This window comes from Scardinius erythrophthalmus (genome assembly GCF_964197995.2).
Source record: "Scardinius erythrophthalmus genome assembly, chromosome: 6".
Classification (NCBI taxonomy): Eukaryota; Metazoa; Chordata; class Actinopteri; order Cypriniformes; family Leuciscidae; genus Scardinius; species Scardinius erythrophthalmus.
In genome coordinates, this window is record NC_138226.1 from 23,303,582 (window position 1) to 23,330,598 (window position 27,017).

Genomic DNA, 27,017 nt, shown 5'->3' on the forward strand with positions numbered 1-27,017 from the left:
CCGACATATTAATTACTTTTTGAAAAGGTTTTAAATACATATATAGAACAAATCTTATATACTGTGAAAGATAAGCCCCCCCTTGTTACATTAAGAGTGTTTGTGAATTGAGAATATTGAAAGTTTTATTTTTTTTAGTGGATGAATAGGCTACGTTCATTTCCAAATGACACTCTCCCAGCATCTTCTGTTTTAAGAAAAATGTATAGAAACAAAAATAAAAGACCTCAATTCAATTTTGAGTGGATTATTAGCCTCTCTTACTAAACATTTACAATTAGTTGATTACATTTTTATTTTCATTTTTTAAATGATATTAGAATATTATACAAGTAACAGGGTTGACACATCAGTAACAGGGTTGACAACAGTTACCGTATTGGTTATACTGTTTGTTTGAGTTACAGTTATGGGTGCAATAGAGTCTTAATTGGACATTCATAAACCTTTAATTCAACATGACTAATCAGCATATTTTGGAGACAGCTCTATTGAGATATTTTAGCATAAAATTATGAAAAATGATGATGATTCTGCGGATGTAAATGTAAACCAATTGTTTTATTAAAACATTAACATTACATTGCAATTAAATGACCAATTGAACATGTTTGGCCTTAACAGAATAAGCAAAAAACACAAACGATCACTTACTAAAGGCCACTATAAAAAAGTATAAAAAACTCTCCTTCTTTGACCTTTCCCACTTACAAAGCATGTAGAAGTCTGTAATTTATATCATAGGCACACTTCAACTGTGAGAGATGGAATCTAAAACAAAAATCCAGAAAATCACATTCTATGATTTTTAAATAATTAATTTGCATTTTATTGCATGACATAAGTATTTGATCACCTACCAACCAGTAAGAATTCCGGCTCTCACAGACCTGTTAGTTTTTTTTTAAGAAGCCACTCATTCTCCACTCATTACCTGTATTAACTGCACCTGTTTGAACTCGTTACCTGTATAAAAGACACCTGTCCACACACTCAATCATACAGACTCCAACCTCTCCACAATGGCCAAGACCAGAGAGCTGTGTAAGGACATCAGGGATAAAACTGTAGACCTGCACAAGGCTGGGATGGGCTACAGGACAATAGGCAAGCAGCTTGGTGAGAAGGCAACAACTGTTGGCACAATTATTAGAAATTGGAAGAAGTTCAAGATGACGGTCAATCTCCCTCGGTCTGGGGCACTATGCAAGATCTCACCTCGTGGGGCATCAATGTTCATGAGGAAGGTGAGGGATCAGCCCAGAACTACACGACAGGACCTGGTCAATGACCTGAAGAGAGCTGGGACCACAGTCTCAAAGAAAACCATTAGTAACACACTACGCCGTCATGGATTAAAATCCTGCAGCGCACGCAAGGTCCCCCTGCTCAAGCCAGTGCATGTCCAGGCCCGTCTGAAGTTTGCCAATGACTATCTGGATTACCCAGAGGAGGAATGGGAGAAGGTCATGTGGTCTGATAAGACAAAAATAGAGCTAAACTCCACTCGCCGTGTTTGGAAAAAGAAGGATGAGTACAACCCCAAGATCACCATCCCAACCGTGAAGCATGGAGGTGGAAACATCAATCTTTGGGGATGCTTTTCTGCAAAGGGGACAGGACTACTGCACCGTATTGAGGGGAGGATGGATGGGGCCATGGATGTTGTCCAACAACCTCCTTCCCTCAGTAAGAGCATTGAAGATGGGTCGTGGCTGGGTCTTCCAGCATGACAACGACCCAAAACACACAGCCAGGGCAACTAAAGCCTAGTTCACACTACACGATTTTAAGCCCGATTTGCAAATCGTTGAGCTCGTCGACAGGTCAGGGTGTTATCGCGTGCAAATTGCGGGGGATTAGCGAGCGATGAACGTTCGCCAATCTGTTAGTATGAAAGAGCCAACAACGCATCAAAGACGCTCGCAGACGCCTCGCAGAGCCCAGAAAAATATCTAGCATGCTAGATATCCGGAGCTGTCGCACGACTCAATCTCATGTGATGTCATGAGCTACAGGCAGTCAGAGCAAGGCATGGGTTGAGGTCACCGGGTAAATACCATAGACTGTAAAAAAGTAAATACGCGGGCCGTCAGCCAAACATAAGCATGTAGCTACATCTCCGATATAAACATGCTGTAGCCTACTCACCTCCTACTCACCTCCAACTCTTTCTGTAGCACAGACAATCCCTGCTGTTCGCGTATGCAGATCCACTCTTTCGCCCATACTATCTTATTTTTATTTTTTTTGCGTTTTTTTTTTTCAGAGCAAATCATCACGCAAACAGTTTGCAGCACTAATGTCTGTCTGACGTCATATTCACGTGTTGTGTTCTTTTTCGTCTTTGCTGGGTAGTGGCGCGCGCGCTGTTTTGCATCATTTCCGGTTCGTTTTATCGTGTGATTTTTCGTGACAAAACGTGGTTTGTAGAAAAGATAGAATCGTTGGGTGACAGAGTTGTTGTCAACTCGTGTAGTGCGTTACCTCCTGTTGTGGATCAATCACGTTGTGTTGTGTGGTGTGAACAGCTCAACAACTTGAACACTCCTGATTTCACAGAGAGCAAGTCATGTAGTGTGAACCGCACAGTTCAGCCCGACGTTTTAAAATCATGTAGTGTGAACTAGGCTTAAGGAGTGGCTCCGTAAGAAGCATCTCAAGGTCCTGTAGTGGCCTAGCCAGTCTCCAGACCTGAACCCAATAGAAAATCTTTGGAGGGAGCTGAAAGTCCGTATTGCCCAGCGACAGCCCCGAAACCTGAAGGATCTGGAGAAGGTCTGTATGGAGGAGTGGGCCAAAATCCTGCAGAGTGTGCAAACCTGGTCAAGAGCAACAGGAAATGTTTGATCTCTGTAATTGCAAACAAAGGTTTCTGTACCAAATATTAAGTTCTGCTTTTCTGATGTATCAAATACTTATGTCATGCAATAAAATGCAAATGAATTACTTAAAAATCATACAATGTTATTTTCTGGATTTTTGTTTTAGATTCTGTCTCTCACAGTTGAAGAGTACCTATGAAAAAAATGACAGACTTCTACACGCTTTGTAAGTGGGAAAACCTGCAAAATCATCAGTGTGTCAAATACTTGTTCTCCCCACTGTATATTATGTAAATACTATTAGTAAGAAAAGTACGTCTGTGAAAATTCTCAGTCATCCAGGTCATAGTTATCCAAGAAGGGTTGGCTCAGGGGTGACAACCCCACAGAGGTTAAATACCTGGCACTCCCCATCAGTCATTTAGAACTGAAGAAACCCCTTGGATGAAAGGCAAAACATCTTCAAATATGAAAGTCCAGTTGCCCTTGATTTAACCCTTCTTGGGTATACAACATGGGTAAGACACACAAAAGCATACTTTCGTCAACCCTGTTACCCTGGAATGGTAACAGGGTTGACGAAAAATGTTATTGGCGGCCATTACTAGCCATGAGGTATAGGTAATGACACCACATTATGTGCCTTAATGAGAGGCTTAAATGTTGTTATATATGTACATTTTTAAATATGTACAAATAAATTTTTAACGTATGCTTTTCTGGTAACAGGGCTGACACAGTGAGCGTGTCCTTGTCTTTCAGACATTACATAAACTCAAAGAAAATTAATTAAAAGAAGATAACACTTACTTGTCTTCTACCATCAACATCATGAAAGGCAGATGATGTCACTTCCCGGAACTGATGCAACTTTTGGAACAGTCCATTATCTTTAAAGAGGTGTTTTCATAAAAAGTAACAGGGTTGACGAGAACCTAGGGACCCGACTAAATTGTGTATTTTTTCAAAATTTGACACGTTAAGAATAAAATCCATTCATGACTAATGAACTGACACTTAAGGCTTTATACAAGTGTATGTTTTTTTTATGATATTTTGACTTTTTTGGCCTCGATAGCAAGTAGAAGTTAAAAAATCATACTGAGGGACAGGCCATTTTCAACATTTCTGCAAGATGCTTTGCACAAAAATGTGATTAAAATCCTTTAAAAACAAAAGAAACAGAAATTAATTTATTCTTATATTATGAGACATATTATGGAAAATAAATTATTAAATATTTTATTTGTTTTATGGTTTAATAAGATTTACAGAACTTTTTTTTTCTGAGGGACACAAAATGGCACGTTTTCGTATAATGACCCAAACAGCGTTGCGACAACCAGTGGGAAGCGTTTCAGTTCGACAGAAACCCCTCTGTTACAAACCACAAATCACTCGATGATTTAGTATTAAATCAGATGAAACAGCCTCAACATTCCCAACAATACTGATGAGGAAAGCAGGAGAAACATTGTGGCATGAATGAAATTAGAAGACTTTAAATCCCATAATCACTCTTACAAACATTTACCATGAATGTACTGTAGTAATTTACCATGGTTGGGCAGAAATGTGCAATATTTATATTGAATACTATGTAGGCCTAGTAATAAATAAATAAATAAATAAATATAGTGATTTATATTGCATTAGATTTATTAGGTGGGTAGAGGAATATATAATTAATGTTTGTTATGAAAAAATTGTAATTGTAATTGTGTAATTGTAATTGTAATTTATGTCAGTTTCTTTGTAATGGTGTGTATAGTTTTTAACTTGTGTTTAGGCATTTTTTATACAGTGGGAGTGAGTAGCCTGTGGTTATCAAGTCTCACTGTCAGAATATTTTCATTTTAAGCATAACAATTATAAATAAAATAATTATTATTTCTCACCAACAGCTACGACTTTGTATAATTTATTTATTTGTTCCAAGAAAAATAGTTGTACACAGCTGTAAATTATCAAGTTTTTATTTATTATGGTTTTATATATCTGCATACTATTGGGTACCACATTTCCATGTAAATACCATACTTTTTTAAGGTTACTTTAACTTATTTATTGAAATTGTTATGTTTCAATAAATAAGCTAAATCCCCAAACCAACCCACCGGCCCACCTCAACTTTTCGATTTGATAATCCGGCCCTCGAAATGAAGCTAATTGAATAGCCCTGCTCTAGTTGGAACTGAGTGTCCATGAGCAACAACTGAAAAGCTGAAATGAAGTGAAGATGATGCATAATGTGAATCGAATGATGTCTCCTGATGGAAGAAGCCAAAAAACCTGAAGAATATCTCAATATGCCTCCTTTCCAAGCCAAGAAACACTCATCTTTAACCATTTTTATACATTACTCACCATTATAAATGTTCTGGCTGGTTCAGATGCTTCATCTAAAGGCACTGGTGCAGGAAAAGCTTCCTTGTAATCTTAAAAACAAATATTTTAAGATTAACACTGTGTGAATGAAGTACCAGCATATAATGTTCTTCACCCATAATGCTTCACTGTGAAACACAAGAATAATAGGGAAATGAAAGTGTCTACAAGATGATCACTAGAACAACAGCAGACTGTTTCAGTGAGCACTAACCAGTGCTGAAAGAGATGATGTTGATCTTCAGGGAGCGGTCCAGAGATTTAAGGACTTGAAGGGCAATCCTGCGAGCGTTCAGCATGGCATCTCCCCGCATGGACTTGGACGAGTCCAGTAGAATGACCACATCGCTTACACTGGACGGATCTCCAGAGCTGGAAACCCCGCTTGACTTAAAGTCTGGATAAAACACCAGCATGCAGGCCTGTAGGGATCAAAGAGTGTCAGAGAACGACCTTTCTGTGTGTTTTATAGATCAGGCCATGTGAAAGAAAAAGAGGCATTTTTGTCTGCAATATGAATCAGATGTGACTTATTATTTCATTACCTGACTATATTTATCTGGATGGTTCTCGACCAACATCCTGGGCATGTGGATATTAGAAAGACTGAAGTACACCTGTAACCCTTCAGATCCAAGAGTCTGTCCCGGTAACGTGCTGAGCATTACCTTACAGTCGGTCATCTGAACGGGAAAAACACTGATACTGTTATTAATACTGTTCATAAACAAATATGTTTTATTTCCTTTGGAGAACACAACAAGTATTTAGTAAGACAATCCACAAAAATAAGTAAAATAACCTTGGATTTGAAATAGTGTGAAGAACTCAAGTTGATGATCTCGTAAGGCATTTCAATGGACATAGAGAGAGAAAACTCCCTGAAGAAAGAGGGAACGAATGAAAGAGATTGTGATATTATAAAGACAACGTGGTTTGCTAAATGAAATAATTAGGGGCCAAGCCCCGAAGGGGCAAGGCACCTATTGTATCTGTTAGTTTTCTTATTATTATTCCTCCTCTGGAAGTCTATGGCAGCCCTATGAACCGTACATAGTAAAATGATGAAATTTTGCACAGTGATAGAGATGGCCATGAATAGTAATTGGACCAAATTTGGTGTCTCTAGGACGAACTCTATAGCGCCACCACCAGTTAAAAAATTAAACATTAAAATGGTTATAACTTTTGAACCCTTTGATCTAGAGACATGAAACTTAGTACACCTGATTAATCTCATCATGCTGATCAGAACCAATATCTTACATTAAGACTCCACCCATTACAGTAGTAGCCATTTTGAAAAGTACAGTATTCAGTTTTTTCGCTCCTCCTCCTTCAAAATTGGTCTAATTTTGTCCAAACATATGCTCAAATGATCTTTGGACTGAGCCGCACAGAAGTGAGTGAACAGATTTTTTTTATTAATCTCTGTTCAAAAGTTATGATGTCGCAAACTTAACAAGGTCCACTCAAAATCGGCTAAGAGGCTGTATCTCGGCCAAAGTTTGATCAATCGAAACGAAAATTGGTACACTTCATCGGAAGGACGATCTGAGGTTCCTTGCCAAAGTTGGGAACAGCGCCGCCTACGTGTCATGAGATATGAAAGATTGCTATTTTGTCCAATAACTTTTGAACAGTTTGTCAGAAAATCATAAATGTGGTATCTATGGATTCCTTGCATCATGCCGAATCCGTGGATGCCGAATTATCCAAGATCGGATGAACCACGTGTCCGCCATTTTGAATTTTGTTATAATTTGCAATAACTTTTAAACTATTTGACATATCTTCACAAAATTTAGTATGGATCATCGACTTAATGTCCTGAAGGTCCATGAGAAGACATCTAATTTGTCATTTTCCAACAATGTGACTGTCAGCCATATTGGAACAAATGAAAAACTGTTTTTTCGCTACTCCTCTTTAAAATCTTGCTCAATTTTGCCCAAATTTTGATCAGATGTTCTTTGGAGTAAGCCGCACAGACGTGAGTGAACAGATTTTTGATATTCGCTACCGTTCTCAAGATATTCGTCTCCAAAGTTGACCTAGCCTGTGTTTGTTGCCTTATGCTTGTTAGCTTAGCATAATCATTGGTTAGCATGCTAACCAGATGCCATTCTTTCTAATGTGGCTCTTCAGCTATCAGGATAACCATAAGCTACATTAGCATAGCATGCTAATCTGGTTAACTTGCTTTTGTGTGCTCATTCTTACACTGAAGCTTCTCCTCTGCAGCATTGTAAAACAAGTCCTCTGGGTGGCGCAATCGGTTCAACCATGCGTCATGAATTCCGAACCATTGCGGTCGTGGGTTCGAGACCAGTGTGGGGCAACTTTAAAATTGTGTATAAATTGGAATTTGAGCTCCTTTATTATCTGGGTAAGAGCTGTACTAATGTTTCTTACAGTGGGATTAGATGAGATCAAATTTAACAAGGTTGACCCAAAATTGGTTCAGAGGCTGTAATTTGTGAACCGTTTGTCACAAAATCATAAATTCCTTGCTAGTCTATCGATTCCTTGCGTCATGTTGAATCCGAGGATATCTATTTTGTTAGGATTGGATGTACCACGTCATAAGCCATAAGCTACATCAGCATTAAGATAGCTTAGCATGCTAATCTAGTTAACTTGCTTTTGTGTGCTCATTCTTACAGTGAATGCTCTCCTCTGCAGCTTGTAACTCTATGTCCTCTAAGTGGTGCAAGCTGTTAATCCATGTGCTATGAGTCCCAAACCATTCTGGTTGGGGGTTCAAATCCTTCGTAGGATGACTACATAAAATTGTGTATTATGTCAAGTCGATTCTTGTATTCAAGCATTCTACTAATCTTTTGCTCTTCTGGCTCCGCATTGTGCTACAGCGATTCTACCTTCAACATCTTAAGTCTCTGTAAAATTATTAAGCAAACCACAGTGTATGAGTGTAAACCAAATACTAAGTAAAGCAAAAGGCTTTAACTTTGAAGATTGTTAAATCATTTCCAATGTGTAGCAAATGTTAAACCATGTGAATTGTGCAATGTTCAAAAGATTCCTAGTAAAAAATAATGTATACAAACAAGCCAAACAACCAGAAGGGCTTGGCCCCGGAAAGGCTGCTTGCAGCTTTAATTGAATTTAATATTGTAAATCATCAGCAGATGCATTTAGATTTTTAGTAAATCTTTAGTGAATATCCCTGTGAATTCCCCAGCGTTTGAGACTCTCACCCCTCTGACTGAAGCTCCGTCACACCAATCTTTTCAACAGTTGCCTGAAATACAACAAAACTCTCAGTCAAAACACTGTAACTAACAGCAGCCCATACAATAGTTTAACTACAGTGACTAAAGACCAATCGTGCCGTACCTGAGTTGTCAGATTAAGGGCGGCGCTCTGTTGCCATGGTGCCACGCTGCCAGCCAGTGAGAAGACTATAAAGCCTGATCTCACCACCAGCTCAGTGATGAACGTCACCTTGATCAAAACTGTGGCTCCGGGAGGAAGGTTCCCCACGCTGATAGTAAATACATCCTGCCTCACATAAACACATGACCTTAAAGAAGCCTTCTGATATATTATCACTCATGCATCAGAGAAAGAAACAGTAGTAAGTAACTCACAGGTGCATCCTGGTCCATCAGGTAGGCTCCATGGCCTTTCTCTATGGCTTGCTTGTACTCCTTACGAGCCTGCTCTTTTTCCTTTACCTACAGGACAAAGAAAGACATTGAAAACTGATGAGAAAGCAGAAATGAAGAGCAAAGGCTGCATTCGACAGATTCTGAATGACTTGTACCTTTCCAACGACATGTTTTCCATTGATAAAGGCTTCAAACCCACACACTGCAGCCGTCTCCTCCAGTGGAAAAACGTACTTTGCTTCAATGGGAACAGCACTCTTGTTTGTGTAGGTCTGAAAAATGATGACCTGATGACAGAACAGAGAAAGTTTTGGTTATGGTTACAGTTTGAAATTGTCATTATAATTTTACTATGGTTCTTTCTTTTATTTTGTTAACCCTATTGGATTTTACTTTGAAGTTCTTGATCACCATGTCATGTCTCTGTTCCCTATTGCACGCCCTAACTGTGTCCATTGCTGTTTTGTTTTCATCTGCCTTAAAATTTTACAACAAATTTTTCACCACCCCATATTTGCTGTCAGCCTCTTTAACACTAATTAAAATGTTCATATTTTTAATCATTATATTTTCTGATATTTCACGTATTCTATTTATCCTTTATTCTCACTTTTTATATTTCATAACATTGTTGAACACATGATTGACCTTAGCAGTGAGAGAAAACAGTGATGCTTTGATTGAAAAACACACAGCTGCTTTGTATCGCTCATACACTCGCAGTCCAGCTGTAGTATCACACCTGACACAGCAGGTCCATCAGCTTGCACCTCACATTGACAGCCTGAAGAGGAATTTTCTGACCACTGCTGTCCAGCAAACCTGCAGTCATCTCCTCCAGAGGGTTTTTAGTGGACTCCAAACCCTCACTGTCATCACTGGACACTAAAGAAACACATTAAACAAAACCAATGATCAATTTAACAAATCCAAATCAGAGCATTCAGCTTTACAGAGCATCAGATGTCGCTGAGGAATGATTTTTCCCTCCGCTATGTCAAAGTTCACAGTTAAAAGGCTGTTCTGCAGGACTCAAACTTGGGTCACCCAAAGCGCTGTAGCGCTATATATTAAAAGTTTATATTGGAGTGCTGCACACAACAATATGGGCTCCGTCATCATGTAATTTGATTACATTTTTAATGGATTTGACAGATCTACAACAGATTCCTCCACATATAAAAGCTCTTACTACATGTCCTGTTCACTGGACATTACTCACAGACGTCAGACGTGTCAGTGAGCTGTGTGAACTCCACAACTGTGTTGATATGAGGCTGGAACTCTTTTAACTCGTCTCCCTCCAGAGTGTACTGAACCACATACTTCAGTCTGATCTGCTCTGTGTTATAGACAACGAACTCATCATCCTGTCAAATAGAAACCAGCACACACAAACACAAGAATCACATTAGATCCCAAAAACATGAGCAGAATAATTGAGTACAGAGAAAATGACTAGCACCTCAAATTCAGAGAGTCTGTTGGGTGTGCGGCGGACTCCGTGTGCACTGTGGTAGCCGACAGGGGCGCAGGTCAAAGTGGTGTCTTTCTTCAGCAGGTCTTTGCAGCGACCCAACGCCACTTCACACACCAACAGCAGCCGAGAGCCGTCAGTTACACTGGGCTTGGAGTATTTCAAACTAGTGCTTTAACACAGAGCAGAAACTTACTGACTGGCTCAAGTCTTCAGTTGTCATGAAAGTGGAGTATTTACAAATCTGTCACAATTAAAGATTCCTGAATAATGCAAAAGACCACTGACTTTAGAGAGTCACTGAAGTAGATTCCTCCTCCTAGATTCCCGATATCCGTCCTCTCAATTCCATGCTGTTCGACTCCAACTCTGGGCAGCAACAGACCTCTACATAGAATATTCCATTAAAAAATGTATATTTAATTAATTACATGATAAAACAAATAAGCAATCAAATGAATGACAATGAATTGCATTAACACTTGCTGAGAAAATCCCAAAAATGAACAAAAGACATTACATGATTATTGCAGAAGAGTAAATCATTGAATAGACATTACAATAAGTGATTTCTGTCAATTTATAGACAGATATTAGAGTTTTTCAGGGTTGGTCTACATTGTTTTTAGTAATGCTCATTTCCTCTATTTTTATGTTTAGATAAATTTGCCATAATTTATTAATCATTTAATAACATTTGATAAATGTATTAAAACTGGGTTTTAAACAGCATTTAAACTGGTTAAAATAAATGGTTAAATTTAATCTTATTACATTTAATGCAAATCTCAACAACAATGTCCATTTTTGTACATTATTATTTCTAAATTCACTTACTATCAGCCATATCAAGAATCATGGTTCAACCAAACCGACTGTATCTGTCTTCACTTGCTCCACCACAGTATATGGTCTGTCATAAACAGGTTTGTGTGGTTTTGTCACTGTGTGTAAATATTATTTTTTAAAGAAAATGCTCTTACCGTGACAGTATTCCAACAAAACTACTGGGACTGGTGGAGTGAAGGAGAGGCTTAATGTTTCCTAAATCCTCCCAAAACATTTGAAGCTCCACCCCTCTGCTTACACGCAGTATCTGCTGAATCTGAACAGGCCTTTAGTGGATACAAGATTAACACCATCATAATATATTCATGTTTGAACTTCAGACCACAGTCGTCACAATCAAGTTTACCTTTCCTGAAGCAGTTGAGAGACAACATGAAACTCAGGGTTTTGTGGTGGAACAACCTCAATGCTGCACCTCAGAGCTCGATACTTTCCCAGAGACGAGGGCGAGGGGCTTCCCAGAGTGGCTTCACTCACATTCAGAATGTCTCTTATCAGCTGAGGACGACAGAAGACTTTAAAGTACCAGTCTGCACTGTGTGTGGAGTTAAAAATCCATATTGAAGAATCTACCAAAATCCCCAAGTATGAAGGAATCTATTTAACCATGTACTATAATTGCATAAATGTTACCTGACAAAGATCAAGTTTCTGAGACACAAGCTTGTGTTTGGAAGGAGGGTCGATCATTCTGAGGGGTAGAAGAGTGTTGACCTCCTCTAGCAGGGCCTTGACTTCATCCTCTTTCTGAGTCTTTTGTGCCTGCAGTAACAGTCCCTCCACCCTGCTCACCTGCAACAGCACAGAGACATTAAACACACAACATTCCTGTGAGCTTCATGATTGGATGTGTGTGTGTGATTATTTAAGGCTCATTCTCACATCATTAAGGCTGATTCTGGAGACAGGGACTGTCAGGATGTTACTAAGGGAACCGAGAGCTTCGGTCCAAACCAGCTCCACAAAGACGCCAACTTCCTGTGATAATGAGCAGCAGTTCAGCTTCTCCTCCAACAGAAGCTGCAAATCAAAAGAGTGAACTGATTTTACACTCATCGGACACGTTATATATATGCACACATACTGTACAGTATCAACTGAATAAAATAGATCTTCATAGATCTGTTTCTGTGTAACCTGCTGCAGGCTGTAGGACGCCAAGCGTTCAACCTCAGGAGGAAGCGTGTGAGTCCTTGTGAATCCCTGCGTCTCCATCTCCTTCATCAGCAGCAGATACGCTTCCACAGCATCCTCAGACGTCACGCAGTACACAAGCTTGTCCTGCACCACTGCGCTCTACAGTGAGAGAGTGTCAAGACATGTCAAGAGTTCATTACCTCTCTCACAATATATGAGTCCTATGATAACAACATCTAAACAGTTTAAACGGTGTTCGAGATGACCAAACCTCAGCTTCACGCAAGATTGAAGACAACACACGATACTGCTGGCCTTTTCGTCCTCTGGCACTCTGCAGCTCCAAAACAGACAAAGTCTTGGGTTTGACCTGCAACACAGACATGAAAACTCCTTCAAACTCAGGCAGTGATGAAGGCTACAAGAATCACTTCAGGAATGTGTTAAACTGGTCATCATACATTTTATTACTATTTTATTTCCCCCCCTAGATCCACTTATTATGTTTGTCAAATTTATGACCTATGGGTGTTGTGTGCATGTATGTCTGACTTCAGAAAGTTGTGGAAGTTGAAAGTAAGTCATTTGTGCAGTGTATTTTGAATAAATGGTCTACTTTGAGTTCTGAAATGTACAGTGTGTTTTTCATAATACACTAACTCTTATAATTAAAAGATTAAGGGAAAATCGAAGGAACATTTTTTAAAGGGGGGGTGAAATGCTATATCATGCATACTGAGTTTTTTACACTGTTAAAGAGTTGGATTCCCATGCTAAACATGGACAAAGTTTAAAAAATGTAATTGTACGTTTGAAGGAGTATTTCTGTGCCAAAAATTGTCCTTCCGGTTTGTCACAAGTTTCGGAAAGTTTTTTTCGAGTATGGGTCTTCGTGACGTCAGCTGGGGCGGAATTTCCTTATATGGGTCCTAAGGGCACTTCTGCCGGAAGAACCACAGGCGCGCGCGCACTCGTAGACCATAGCAAGATAGCGAAAGCAGTACGCCCATCAAAGCGCTCTGCTCGGCTTTTGGAAGTCAATGTCACCAAAGAAGTGTGTTTTTGGTTGCCAGGGCAAGACAACCCTGCACATATTCCCAAAGAACCCAGCGTTAAGGCAGGGTTTATACAGATTCTTAAATTGAATTTACTACCTTTTTACCACCTATTTTACTACCATCACAATATTTTTACTACCACCACGGCTTCGAACTTCAACTGTAGCAGTGTTAAGTAAAGTGACAAGTAAAGACATGAAATATCTTTCCATCCATATTTTTTTCCAAAACGCTATAAATCCATCCATATTTTTTTCCAAAACGCTATTAATCCATCTATATTTTTTTTCAAAAGCTTTAAATCCATATTTTTTCCCCAAAAATGGACGGTTTGTCTTTTTATAAAGTATTTTGTCTTTTATTTCGTGTTTGCATCTGAGGAAAAAAACATGTTGCCTAACCGTTCGTTCTCCATTTAGGATGCTTTTAAAACTTTCACAGAGACATCAAACAGAAAACACAAAGCCTCTCTTTGAAACGAATTTCGTTTTGTATTAATTAATTTTATCTTAATTTTAATCCATGTTTCATTATTTTGTATAATCACAACACGTTCAGACATGAACCGAAACTCAGCATAGGCTATAGGTAGTAGGCTACTCGCCTCACAGACCTAAACAAATTAGAAATTTCCTATATCTATTATCTACAGAAAGCTTGAAATTTCTACTTTTAAACAGAACCAGTCAAAACTAAATAAAAGTAGGCTAGGCTATAATCCGTAAGAAATGCATTTTTCTCCGGCGCGTTCACTAGGCTACTGCGAAGATCGCGAGTCAGTGTCAACTTCATCTTTGCAGCTGAGACAGAAACACTTGTTTATTAATAAACAATTAGAATGTCATAATTTTTTTTTTTTTTTACAGCGTCTAGGTGCCGTTTATATGAACGCGTCATCACAGCATGAGAGAGAGAGAGAGAGAGAGAGAGAGAGAGAGAGAGAGAGAGAGAGACGCAAGGTCTCTCCCTCTCTGCCGCACGCTTTTGCTCGCTTGCTCGCTCTAGATTCGCAGGAGATTTGAACTAATTTCCAGGCATCATAACATCACAAAAGGCAATTGTAATATTTTTTATTACTATTTTTGGTATGATGAACATTCACCCGCCATTGTGGCGGATAGCCTTTTGAGATTTACTCGCCAAACGGAAAATCTAACCGCACTTGGCGCTTGGCGGGTGTTAATTTCGGACCCTGGCTGCGGGCCAATAAAAACTGGACCGCGGGCCGTAATTTGGACAACCATGATATAGACCCAGTTAGATGGGGCTTCGAAAATTTACTACCTCGTCAGATGACGTTTACTACTTTTTACTGGCCTTAATTTGGCATAATTTAATTTACTACCTTAGTTTTACTACCTTTTACAACCCCGCGGAAACCCTTAAAGGGACCAGTGGATGGAGTTTGTTTTTCCTGAGCATCAACGGAGCTGTGTAAGACTTTGTTCCCTGCATTTCGACGATGATTGTTTTATAAACAAAGCCCAGATCGACGGATTTGCAGATCGTCTAATGCTTAAGGATCGAGCAGTCGCAATGATAAAGGTTCGCGGTCGTGATTGGAACCGCGGTGAGTAAAACTGGTAAAACAGCTTCAAATGTATGGAATGCCAAAGCTGACAATATTATAAATAAATAAATAAATATACAAATAAATGTAAAAAAGAAAAAATAAATAAATATATATATAAATAAATATACATAGAAAAGCAAAAAAACGAAAATTACAAATCCAGACAAACGATGTTCAACGGCCATGTCCGGAATAAAGAGTAGCCTATCCATGTCACACAGTAAGATTTAGGATTTTGACCATATACCTCGCAGTCATAGACCGTATCAACGTCAGTGAGCTATACTTATTGTATTTCGCCACAGGGTGTCACTGTGGCCTCAACCCTTCGCTTACTCTGAGCTCGATTGCTATGTCTGAGGTAAACCACCCCCTCCTCATTACCCTATGCAGGGAGAAATGTAGGAAGAAATAAATAAATAAATGTATAAATACATAAATGTATAAATAAATAAATAAATGTAAAAATAAATAAATGTATAAATAAATAAATGTATAAATGAATAAATGTATAAATAAATAAAAGAATAAATAAATAAATATGGAAAAAAATAAATAAATACATAAATAAGGAAATAAATGTATAAATAATTATTTATTTTCGTTTTTTTGTTTTTCTATGTATATTTATTTATATATATATTTATATATATATTTCTTTTTTCTTTTTTACATTTATTTGTATATTTATTTATGTTTTTATTTATTTTTAATATTGACAGCTTTGGCATTCCATACAAATGTCTCTGTGTTGTTAGTGTGGCGCGTTAGCACACAGCTTTAGCTTCGCCCGCCCCCAGCCGCTCGTTTTTTTTCCGGAAAGACTCGGTACAGCCTATTTTTCTTTTATAAATATAATAAAACTAAATACTTTTTGGAGATATGAAGGATGCAATACTACTCTATAGGTACTCAAGATTAACAGGAGATTGAGTGAAAATGAGCATTTCACCCCCCCCCCCCCCCCTTAATGATGTGACACACTATGACACTCACTCACCCTCTCAAAAACTGAATATTTGGCCACTTGAAAATATGAAGGAAATTCAGGCAGCTCATGCTCGCCGCCTCTGTAAACTCTGCATTGGGTAAATGAAAAGATGCAGTCAGGTAAACTAGCACATCTAAATAAATTATGTGAAAATTGTAGAACAATAAAGAAACTGTTTAATAACACTCAAGGACTGACGGTGACAAAAAAAAAGAGAATATACCTGAACCTGCCGAGACTGGGTCCGCCCTTCTCAAGAGCCGCAATCTCAGTCTTTGGGAGTTCAGACTGACCTTTGAACTCCTCTTTTTCTTGTATCTGGGTCGACACTTTTCCCTCTTTATGGTGAAAAACAACAGTATGTCAACAGCTCCACAAAAACGCATGGTTTAATCTCATTTACTCAATACCTAAATATATCAAATATATTTCTCAACAAAAATGTGCTGCAACAGAAGAGTACAACAAAAGAACAAAACACACCCACAGTAAGCAAACACAACTAATCTGTGGTGCGTTTCCCGAAAGCATCGTGGCCAACTATGGTCGCAAGTTCATCGCAATGTCCATTGAACTCTATTGGTAACGACGGAACTTGCGACCATAGTTGGCCAACGATGCTTTCGGGAAACGCACCCCTGGCTGTGACACTCCCATCCATTCTGTTCCTCCATTTTGTTTACACATCTCATGTGACTTGACACAAACATCTCATATCTATTCTAACCAAAGAAAGAAAATCTGAGAATTCAATAAATTAGGTTAATGAAACTTCTACCTGGATGAGAGATGGATTCAGAGGTGGGACAAGCCAGCTGTGGGGCCAAATCATGCTGCGTCAAAGGCAGGAGACGCCCTTCATCCAGACAGCTCCACACATACTGCGTCCCAACCACTGGGATCCGGAGCTTCTGGATGCTGCGCTGCCGGTTACTGCTCAGGTCATTCACACTGCTAGTGACCACAAAAGAGCACTGGAGAAGAGAAAAGCAGGTCAGAAGAGACACTACAGATCTTTAGTAGGAACTATTGCTCACTTAATTGTTTTAACCTTTTGAGGCACTATTTTAAGCATTATAAAGCATGAAGGGCAGTTCCCATTTCCATGTTATTTGTGGGATACGAACCTCTTTGTTGATGACATAAGATATGTTTCCTCCATTTTCCAGAAGAGCCAATCTCAGCTTGTTCTTCTCTTTATAAGGCACATTCTTCACATCTAACACTACAGTACAGTTTTCAAACACTGTCATGATGCCACTGAAGAACATGGCAAGAAAAACGACAAGAAAAAAAAAAGGCTACAGTAAATCACACAATAAAAACAGCGTCTGTGTGCGACTCCTTCTATTTGATACTATCAACATAAACATATTCGACCTGGACTATTTATTTAACAAATCAGACATTATAATTCTTGTATTCACATACACATAGTTATATTTCCATTGATATAAAGTTAAACAGTCGGCATACGTGCTGTCATGCCAGCAGACGGAAGAACATCTTACCGTGAAGTCAGAGTCGAGTTTAGATACGTTTAGATTTTAAGAAAATACCATTAAAGAAAGAGTAAACAATCTCCCGTGTAAGTTTCATTAGAATAGTGCTTTGGCTTCCTGACTCATATTCCTGTAAAGACACACCTCCCTGCTATAAAAACACAGGGCTCCATCCAGTGGTTGAAACGGTCCTTACAGAGATTACTGTATACAGTTTCCTAAAACATACAAGCAAAGAGGGGCGCTGCATCTCTCCAACCTTACTATTGTTGTGGGATAAATCCTAACTGTCCCTCCTTTTCCTCTTCCACATCCACTGAGAAGACGGAGCAGCGGAAATCAGGAAGCCGTGTTATGTTTGTTGAACTACTGAGATTTTTTTCAGTCCGCGGTGCTTTACAGCTCTTGTATGGGTTCCGTTAAGCGTAAATGCAGAAATGGCTCGACACACGTTTTTTTCAACTTATGTAACGTTACTCAGAAATGTACCCGTCAGGACAGCTGTCATAGTCCTGGCTATGCTTATCTTTTTCAAATATGTGTTCACGTGCCCTTGCACAACTCGCGAGATAACTCTCCTGCACTGCTGGCTCTACCTGTGTCTGCCAATAGGCATACTGTTCTTTGTTATGATCCTCATCAACGCTCAGCTCCTGAAGATGTGCAGATGTTACGTTTGCAGATGTTGCGTCAGAAGCCAGAGCAGATGTTGTAGAAGTGAGTGCTGCGATACCTTTGAATGCTGCTGTTGTGCTGGGGGTTACTGTTATCATCCAGAACACTGTGGACAGGAAGGATGGTATTACTGTGGCATTACATGGAAGCATCTGTTCAATGTATTTTATGCGGGATCGCTGTGGATTGTCGTTGCATTTATTGACGGGGATTGGTACGTTTGCATGCGGACCGTTAATGCGAACGGTACCGGGGAGCAAATCGCGTGCAAGGATCTACCAACTCCAGGAGAAGCAGAGACTCTAAGAAAATTTGACAGTGAATCACGGGTAAATTTGATCTGTGTTATTTATTATTTATTATATTGTTATCCCTCATATTTGATCACACAGTTAACAATTTCGGTTCTCAAAACTTTCTACTGGGAAGTTTTTGGTAAAAACAAGAAGAAGAATTTTCTTTTTTTTGGCTTCCTAAAATGATTTGGTTTCCAAAAGGGGAAACCCATAACTATTTTGCTGGTTACATATGTTAGGCGAAAACAAGAAATGACAGAATGTGCTTGTTAACTTATTTCAGTTAGTTGCCAAGGCAGCATTTTTTTTTTAAGTTTTTCATCTCATTTTTATATTATATTTTATTTCAGCTTTATTTTCAGTTACCGAAAACTGTTTTTAACAGTTTTAGTTATACTAGCAGAATTGAAAGTGTTCTCACTTTTACAATTAACAGACATGTCTACCAATTGGTTGAGCATGTTTTCCTTCTTAAAAAAAAAAAAGTTTATTTAATCTGTTCACTATGCCCTCTGAAACTATATTTTTTACAAAATAAATTATTACCTTTCTAAAATGAATGAAAATGATCATACGGTAATGGATTTCACTGCTGCTAACATCCTGAAATGATGCTGGTGAAAATAGTGTATTGTAAAGTTGATTTAAAAATATTTTTTTTACACTAAATGTGTTCTACCAAATGGTAGAGAGGCCTGTAAAATGGGTAAATAGATTGTGACCTTGACCTATGCCATTTTTTCAATTTCAGTTGTTTTTTTCTTCTTCTAGGTAATTGGCCTAATTCTTATTCTTGGCCTTTCATTTTTGTTGACGATAAGCTCATCTCTCATGACCCGATGGAAGCCGTATTATAAATCGATCTATGAGGTTTATCTGGAGCGGGAGACTTCAGCCATTCTGGAGGAGAGACTACATGAAAAAGCAGTGGACAGAGCCAGGCATGTCAGTGATATTTCACTGAGAAACATTGAGAATCCACACATGAACACCACTCAGGGCGATGCTCGTCATGTTCAGTATCAGCCATTAGGGAACACTGAAAAAGATGTGTGGCATCAAATATCAGACCCGGCCCTACATTTAACAGAGTTTCCATAGGCAATTTCAGTTTTGAGCCTACTACCTGCATCTTGCCAAAGTAATGGTGTATCACTGGTTTTCACATTTATTTGCATATTATAAAAACACATTTTAATTGTGGTGTTATTTTATGTTAAATACTGAGACACAAGCAAACTTACAAAATATTACATTCTATATTGCAAAAAAAGTGCTATACATACATTTAGAGGTTTAATAGAACTCTAAATAAAGTACAGAGGTACGAGTAGGTTATTGTGTGAGGAAATTTGGGGTCAGTAAGATTTTCTTTTGAAAGAAATGATACTTTTATTAAAGTCTGTGTGAACCGGAAGTTGCAAACGACTTTTCTCCAGTGTTGTGACGTATTTCCCAGTGAAACGGAATATTGAACAGAGGGCAGGGTTTTAATCTAGCGCTCCTCCTCTCCATCTCTGCTCATAACAGACTAACGGTTTGAGGGGAGTGGTTAAGCGTTTCCCAAACCAAGCCGTCAAACATACGTCATCAGGGAAGGTCCTCCAAAGCAGAGGGGAGGAGCATTTTCAGATTTTGATTAAAGATTACGAAGCCAAAAAATGTTTTTTTGTGGATTGACTTGCATGGATGAATTGTTCACTACAAAACGATCAATTTAGGCAAACAAAGTAAATACGGTCAATTTTGATTTCATGTGGACTTTAAGCATGGATGCATTACATTGATCAACAACAAAACTTGTAAATACGTTTGTAATGTTACAGAAGATTTCTATTTCAAATAAATGCTGTTCTATTGAATTTTCTATTCATCAAAGAAAATGTTAAGCAGAACAACTGTTTTCAACATTGATAATAATAAGTGTTTCTTGAGCAGCAAATCAGCATATTAGAATGATTTCTGAAGGATCATGTGACACTGAAGACTGGAGTGATGGTGCTAAAAATGACATAAAATATATTAAAATAGGAAACCGCTATTTAAATTTGAATTTTTACTTTATTTTTTATCAAATAAGTCTTCGTGAGCATAAGAGACTTCTTTCAAAAACTTAATTCTTACCGACTCCAAATTGTGCTGTTAGCCTCAGAATGTTTTGTGTTTTTATAGGGTGAATGAAAATGCATTTGCTATGCAGTTATTGTTACAATAAGTATTTCAGATCCAATGCACAAGAACCAAAAAAGACTTAAAAGTAACTCATGACTATGTACTGTATAATGTATGAGAAACTCTCAGACTAAACAACAACAAAAAGGACCAAACTTAAAAACAGTATGATCTTTTTTTTTTTTTGCTAAACTTTTTACAATTTTTTAAACTTTGTACTGTATTGAAGACCTCTGAAATAGATCCATAACTTTTTGCCTAGCCTCAGTAAATTGACTGGGACTCCAGTAGTTATTTCTCTGTTTGTCTGTTGTTATTTTATTATGACTAAAGTTATTATTTTTAAGTATGTGTGGGGGCAGCAACTTGAAGAAATGTTTTTTAGATATAATGGTAGTTGAGGCAAGTGTTTTTCTATAGGCTAATTGATTCTATAAATAAAATAATAAAAAAATCCTTAGATATAAATGTGGATGTTATTTCTTTGTGAACTAAGATTCACTTTTCTCTTTACAATAATATTATTGTGTTATTTCTTTGTGAACTAAGATTCACTTTTCTCTTTACAATAATATTATTGAAGGGTATTGTCAGTAATTACTCACCCTCATGTTGTTCCAACCCGTAAGACCTTCGTTCATCTTCGGAACACAAATTAAGATATTTTTTATTAAATCTGAGAGCTGGATCACTTCTCCATAGGCTTCTAAGGGATTATAACTTGCTGGCCAAGAAAAGTTATTAAAGACATCGTTAATATAGTCCAAGTGACTCCAGTGGCTCAATCTTAAGTTTATAAAGCGACGAGAATACTTTTTGTGCGCAAAAACAAACAAAAATAACGACTTTATTCCACTTTTCATTTCCTTCTCTCTGGGGCTCGAGTCTTTTCACATAGTGTTTAAGCGTAGCGCGTCTGTGCACGTCACCACGTATCACACACATGACTAGCGTCGGCCAAAAGTGAGCCTACGTGGTGATATACAACACAGACGCGCTGCGCAAAAACACTACGTGCAAAGACTCGAGGCCCAGAGAGAAGGAAATGAAAAGTGGAATAAAGTCATTATTTTTGTTTGTTTTTGCGCACAAAAAGTATTCTCGTCGCTTTATAAACTTAAGATTGAGCCACTGGAGTCACTTGGACTATATTAACGATGTCTTTAATACATTTTCTGGGCCAGCAAGTTATAGTGTTCATAAGCTTGTGGAGGAGTGATCCAGCTCTCAGATTTCATCAAAAATATCTTAATTTGTGTTCCGAAGATGAACGAAAGTCTTACGGGTTGGAACAACATGAGGGTGAGTAATTACTGACAGAATTTTCATTTTTGGGTGAACTAACCCTTTAACTTAATGGGTTAAAAGGTGAGACTATTTGGCACATTACTCTTGTGCATGACTTTAAACACAAAAGCTTGTGTCCTCTTTCTACAAATATGGGTGAAGGTTTGTTAAATGTACACTATGTAACAAAATTTAAATAATGAGTGAACACATCGTCAACCATTCCCAAACGTGTTTTTATCTTACCCTGATTCACTATGGTAATCCTATTATAAGAGATTATATTCTAGACCTGACGGGGTGGTCTCGTCATATCAGTAAATGGAGAAAAGTTGCTCCGGCTACTTTGACACGTGTATGGTGTGGGAGTGGCATAGGTTAGTTTTCACAATGAGTGGGAAAGGTTAAAAGGGAGCACCATGAATCTTGAACCTCTGGAGAATCACCCATTTAAAATGGAGAGTATGAGGAGGAGAGTCTGCAGGCAAAAAGAGAACGTGACAGAGCTTGTAATATAATGAGAGTCAACATTGTCTTGCTATTCAGAGATGGGAAGAACTGAGTGATGTGAAATTTTGTAAAGGCGATGCAGAGATGCCGTTTTTATTACTCAAAATGTAAGGTATTTTATTGAACAGATAAATTGCATATGTAGCTCTCTAACATAATTCATTGTAAAGCATTACAATGCTGTGTGCGCTGTGTGAACATGATGGTTTTTGTAGTTCTAGACTAAATGTGAGCAGTGAGCGTGCATTTACTCACCTCACTTGCACAAAAACAGATTTAGTATTCCTCAATATGAATAAAAACATTGAAATGCAAACTCAGAATATAATGCTAACCTGCGATACTCAAATATGTTAAATAATACAAATAATCTCACTTTATTAACTTCTGTCTCTGCTTCTGACCTTCGATGATCAAATTCAACCATGCTAATAAGCAAAAATGACTTTAATCAAACATCACATTGGGGTTTGTTTGTTTGTAAAGTGGTCAGAAAGTAAAAGTCCTGCCATATATTTATTCCACCCATGAACTCAGCCAGCTGATCGCACTAATTAGTTCTATCTCCTGGCTGAAAAACTGTGCTAATTAGCAAATCCAGGTGATTGGAACAAAATACTGAGGAGGACTTTTACTTTCTGAACCTGGTTTTTATTGGTGAACTTTCTTCTTCTGCATTGTTTAAAGGGTTTGTTTGAGCTGCGCCCCCTCTATTTTACACGCGTGAATTTGCATTTCCTTCAGCCTTAGGCTTATTCATTTAACTTTTGGTGTGAAAGGGCCTTTACATTTGCCAAAAATATAACTTTTTTTGTCAAAAAACAAACAAGCTGTTACGGTGAGGTAGGAACAAAGTGGTGAGAGAATCCACATGCAGCAGTAATTTATTTAAACAAACAGGTAATCCAGCAAATAACAGAACTCAGGACAGGAACAAGAAACCAGAAACAGCTTCAACGGCCGACAAACAACAACTGAAGCACAGGGGTATAAATACAAAGGCAAAAAAGCTTAACAAGAGGGCGTAGTAAATAAGAAACACCTGGGAAGACTAATCAACATAATGGGGAACTGCTAAACATAGGATGAGACAGGGGAACACAGACATGAATTGTGACACAAGCTAACCAGGCCCAGATGAGAAAAAGTAATGCAAAAGTAACGTAACACATTACTTTCCATAAAAAAGTAACTAATGCTATTAGTTACTTTTTAGGGAGTATCGCAATATTGTAATGCATTACTTTTAAAAATAACCTTCCCTAACACTGGTTGTAGCACTTGTGCTGGAATTTATTTTTCAAAGAAGTGCTGTCTGTTAATGAGGATAGCTGCAGTAACATCTTCAGCTAGTCAGCTTGAGATCCTTTTATATCTCTTAAGCCTAGTAGTGAATGTTTTATGATCAGTCGGATAACCATATTCATCAGCACAGTCACAAAACAATGTTTTTCCACAAAATGCATGCCGTTTAAAATATAGGGGTAATTGTAGGCTTTATTGGTGTGGTATTATCAACAGACAACTAGAACTTCAATGGCATGCACTGTTAGAAAAATCTGTAGAAATTACAGTATTACTGGCAGCTACTTGCCAGTAACTTACTGTAGATTTAAATTGATGTTATTTACTGGCAACAATTTGTACAAAATTAAATGAACATTAAACATTAACAAGTCTTTATCTTTACAGAATAAAACTAAAATAACATCCTTATGCAAAGCATTCTGGGAACCAAAATCTGAAGGAAAAAAAAACAGAAAAAGGTTGATGAAGATTTCTGGTTCCCAGAATGCTTTGCATTAGATTGTTATTTTATAATTTTATTCTTTAAAGACAAAGACTTGTTAATGTTTAATGTTCATTTAACTTTGAACAAACTGTTGCCAGTAAATAACATAAATTTAAATCTACAGTAAGTTACTGGCAAACAGCTGCAAAACTACAGCAAATTTTTTACAGTGTGTGTTTATATAGCATTTTATGAACTACAATTACATGCGTCATGAATTAACTTTTTGAATATTTGTTATCCCAGCCCATGAATGTTTTAATATTGACCTATGTGCCAAGGTGGATGTCAGATTTTTTATTTCCACATGAGGTTCCTCCTCACTACTTGTTAGGGCAGAATTGTATTCATATATTCTGTTTAGTTTTAAAAAGCACACTGAAGTCACAGCTGTTCAGTTGCAGTAATTTTGTGACTGACTGATTTGTGGGCCATGTCTGTTTTGATATATGGTGTACTGGCTAAAGCTCAAGGCCGTGAGTATGAGGTTGCTGTATAAAGTCCTGCAGAATAAGCCGTGAACTATCACCATTGTGCCATTGACTCCAGGTTTCTCCAAAGGAAATGATTAGTCACTTTGCTCTGTGGGTTGTTTGTCTGTTGACATGAATATTGGTTTAAATTTGCATAATCTAACTTTAATAAATTCTCAGCACACAATGCTAAACATGGGTTTGATGGTGTTATTTACATGTTAAAACTGAAAATAATTTTTTTCGGCTTTTTCATCAAATCAGCAATTGTGCCTGGGAGAATGTCACTGAGGTGCAGTGCTTCAAAGGAACACTCTTCTGTTCTGCATAATGAAGACTCTGTGATCTCAGATAATGACATGACTCAGAGTACATCATGCTGCTCTTTGTGTTTCATTGTGTTCCTTTTCCGAGAAATGTGTCATCCATTACTTTTGTGCATCTTGACCTTAATGGCAAAGTGTCAATGTCAAATCTCTCAGTTTCTCCACATGATTTGAAATTTAATGATGTCAAGCAGAAAACTGGTCAGAAAAAAAAGTGATGTAATGATTGACAGATATTCTCCTGAACCTTCCTTCTTGAACACTAGAGGGAGGCATTTGTCCTCATAAGAAATGTTTCTGCTGGTGACTCGTCAGCTCATATTTACTCGTATTTAAAAATGCATTGTCTTATTCTATTTTGTAAAACGTTTTACCCCTCAAAGGATAAATATTACGTTTGAGAAATGTTGTATGTTTAAAATCAAGTATACTCACATGAAACTCCATTTCATTAGAAATACAGTTTTATTTTTAGCTTATTACTCACATGATCTTGGTAACACTGCTATTATTGGGATCTTTCGCACACGGAACTATCACAACAAAAACAAAGCCTTTAAACCCCTTGTGTTGATGGTGTATTTATGTTGCTAGAGTCTCATCTTTGTAACTAGTCTGATTGTTCTGAGAAAAAAAGTACCTGTCCTTTGAATCCCTTTCTTTTCACCCTATATTTTGTATTGACCTTTGAATTTTTCTCTAGATTGGCATAATATTAATAATATGTACCCTTTACGGTACTATCTTTTATGGGTAAATATGTCCCTTTGAGTGTACTGCCAGTGACAAGCTGTTGGGTAATTTTTCCCCGTGAGTGTAATTTCATTAGCTACTTCATCTTGAATTTCCACAATATCCAATTAATATCGTGTACTTGTGTGAAAGTATGTAATTTGCCGTTTTTCTTTTAATTACATTTTCAAGGATGTCTTAAAACTCTGATAATAGCCTACTGAAGGCTTATTTTTAAAGGCACACGGCATAGGAAATGTGGGCTTCTGGTTCAGTTCTACACAGCTGTGATTGAATCTGTCCTCTCAACCTTTCTGCTCGTCTGGTGCTTTGGCTCTGCATCATCACACTCTAAGAGGAAATAATTGGTTGCCAGCTCTCCTCACTCACAGACATAAGCATCTACAGTAGGACGAAAATGAATGTGGGGAAAATCATAATCTTACCGTCCTACCATTGCCATTTTCTTTTACAGTGTCTCTCCTCACTACAGAAAACAGTTATGCCCTGAAAACTAGGACAAATCGACACCTGCACTGCTCCTTTCCCCAGGCCAGAGCTCCTGCCAACATGGACAATTCCCTCAGCGTTCCTTTGTAACCCAACAAACCTTCTTTATTCCCTTTCCAACTTCCAGTAATTTACCATCTAGAAGCATTTTTTGTACTTGTGCATATAATATATTTTGTTGGGCCCTTAAGCCATACCATAAAATACAGTAGCCTATATGAACGACAGACTGACCATTCTATTTTTAAAGAAATGTAGCACAAACTCGCTCTCCAAACAAAATATTTCACAAAAGTTTGGTTTTAAATGATAAAACAACTTAAAATGATGACCAAATGTTAATTTTGGTCAAATAAATGTATGGACGAATAAACTGATAGATAAATAAATAAATAAATAAAATATTTTGGACACATTCCTGCTGTTAACTTGAGGGAACAGACTTTATATTTTAACTAAAAATTACCAGTTGCAAAAATAGCTACACTTTCTTTCTTATGTAATACCGTTTCATTGTCCAAACATTTTTGGGGCCGATATGTATGTCTATGAGAAGTTTCAACTGAATAGCTAGGCCTATACATGTTAAAGCGATATGCTTATTTTGAATATCTCTTACAGTTCAGATGCAAAATTGCTGGTTATTTTTGTTTCGTCAATGAAAATAGTTCCAAATAAACTATTATGCATCTCTGATCAACACAGTATCGGCTGTTTCATTGATTTTGTTTCTGATTGAATCCGTGTGTTTAAAGTTTTTGAACGAATCTGTTAAGTGAATAATTCAATGACTCACTTGTAAAAACAGT

The 27,017-nt window shown here is 37.7% G+C and overlaps 1 protein-coding gene across 3 annotated transcripts in view; it reads right to left on the bottom strand.

Moving 5' to 3' along the window:
* The window catches only part of LOC308692706 (protein mono-ADP-ribosyltransferase PARP4-like), a 62,215-nt gene extending 44,502 nt beyond the window's left edge, over nucleotides 1–17,713 (bottom strand). For 2 of the 3 annotated variants that reach the window (XM_081368989.1, XM_081368987.1), the window contains exons 1-23: nucleotides 17,445–17,590; nucleotides 17,061–17,193; nucleotides 16,712–16,907; nucleotides 16,157–16,271; nucleotides 15,943–16,021; nucleotides 12,583–12,681; nucleotides 12,312–12,470; nucleotides 12,057–12,194; nucleotides 11,808–11,966; nucleotides 11,521–11,672; nucleotides 11,309–11,440; nucleotides 10,614–10,712; nucleotides 10,314–10,497; nucleotides 10,071–10,218; nucleotides 9,591–9,733; nucleotides 9,004–9,135; nucleotides 8,828–8,914; nucleotides 8,574–8,738; nucleotides 8,435–8,478; nucleotides 6,016–6,094; nucleotides 5,759–5,896; nucleotides 5,428–5,635; nucleotides 5,193–5,263 (exon numbers count right to left, since the gene is read on the bottom strand). In XM_081368989.1, coding sequence (XP_081225115.1) covers nucleotides 5,193–5,263; nucleotides 5,428–5,635; nucleotides 5,759–5,896; nucleotides 6,016–6,094; nucleotides 8,435–8,478; nucleotides 8,574–8,738; nucleotides 8,828–8,914; nucleotides 9,004–9,135; nucleotides 9,591–9,733; nucleotides 10,071–10,218; nucleotides 10,314–10,497; nucleotides 10,614–10,712; nucleotides 11,309–11,440; nucleotides 11,521–11,672; nucleotides 11,808–11,966; nucleotides 12,057–12,194; nucleotides 12,312–12,470; nucleotides 12,583–12,681; nucleotides 15,943–16,021; nucleotides 16,157–16,271; nucleotides 16,712–16,907; nucleotides 17,061–17,186 — 2,853 coding nt within the window. In that variant the 5' untranslated portion in view covers nucleotides 17,187–17,193; nucleotides 17,445–17,590. Of the gene's footprint in view, nucleotides 1–5,192; nucleotides 5,264–5,427; nucleotides 5,636–5,758; nucleotides 5,897–6,015; nucleotides 6,095–8,434; nucleotides 8,479–8,573; nucleotides 8,739–8,827; nucleotides 8,915–9,003; nucleotides 9,136–9,590; nucleotides 9,734–10,070; nucleotides 10,219–10,313; nucleotides 10,498–10,613; nucleotides 10,713–11,308; nucleotides 11,441–11,520; nucleotides 11,673–11,807; nucleotides 11,967–12,056; nucleotides 12,195–12,311; nucleotides 12,471–12,582; nucleotides 12,682–15,942; nucleotides 16,022–16,156; nucleotides 16,272–16,711; nucleotides 16,908–17,060; nucleotides 17,194–17,444 lie in introns of all 3 variants that reach the window. The other variant, XM_081368988.1, reaches the window with a different exon arrangement.
* Nucleotides 17,714–27,017: the final 9,304 nt, after the last annotated feature.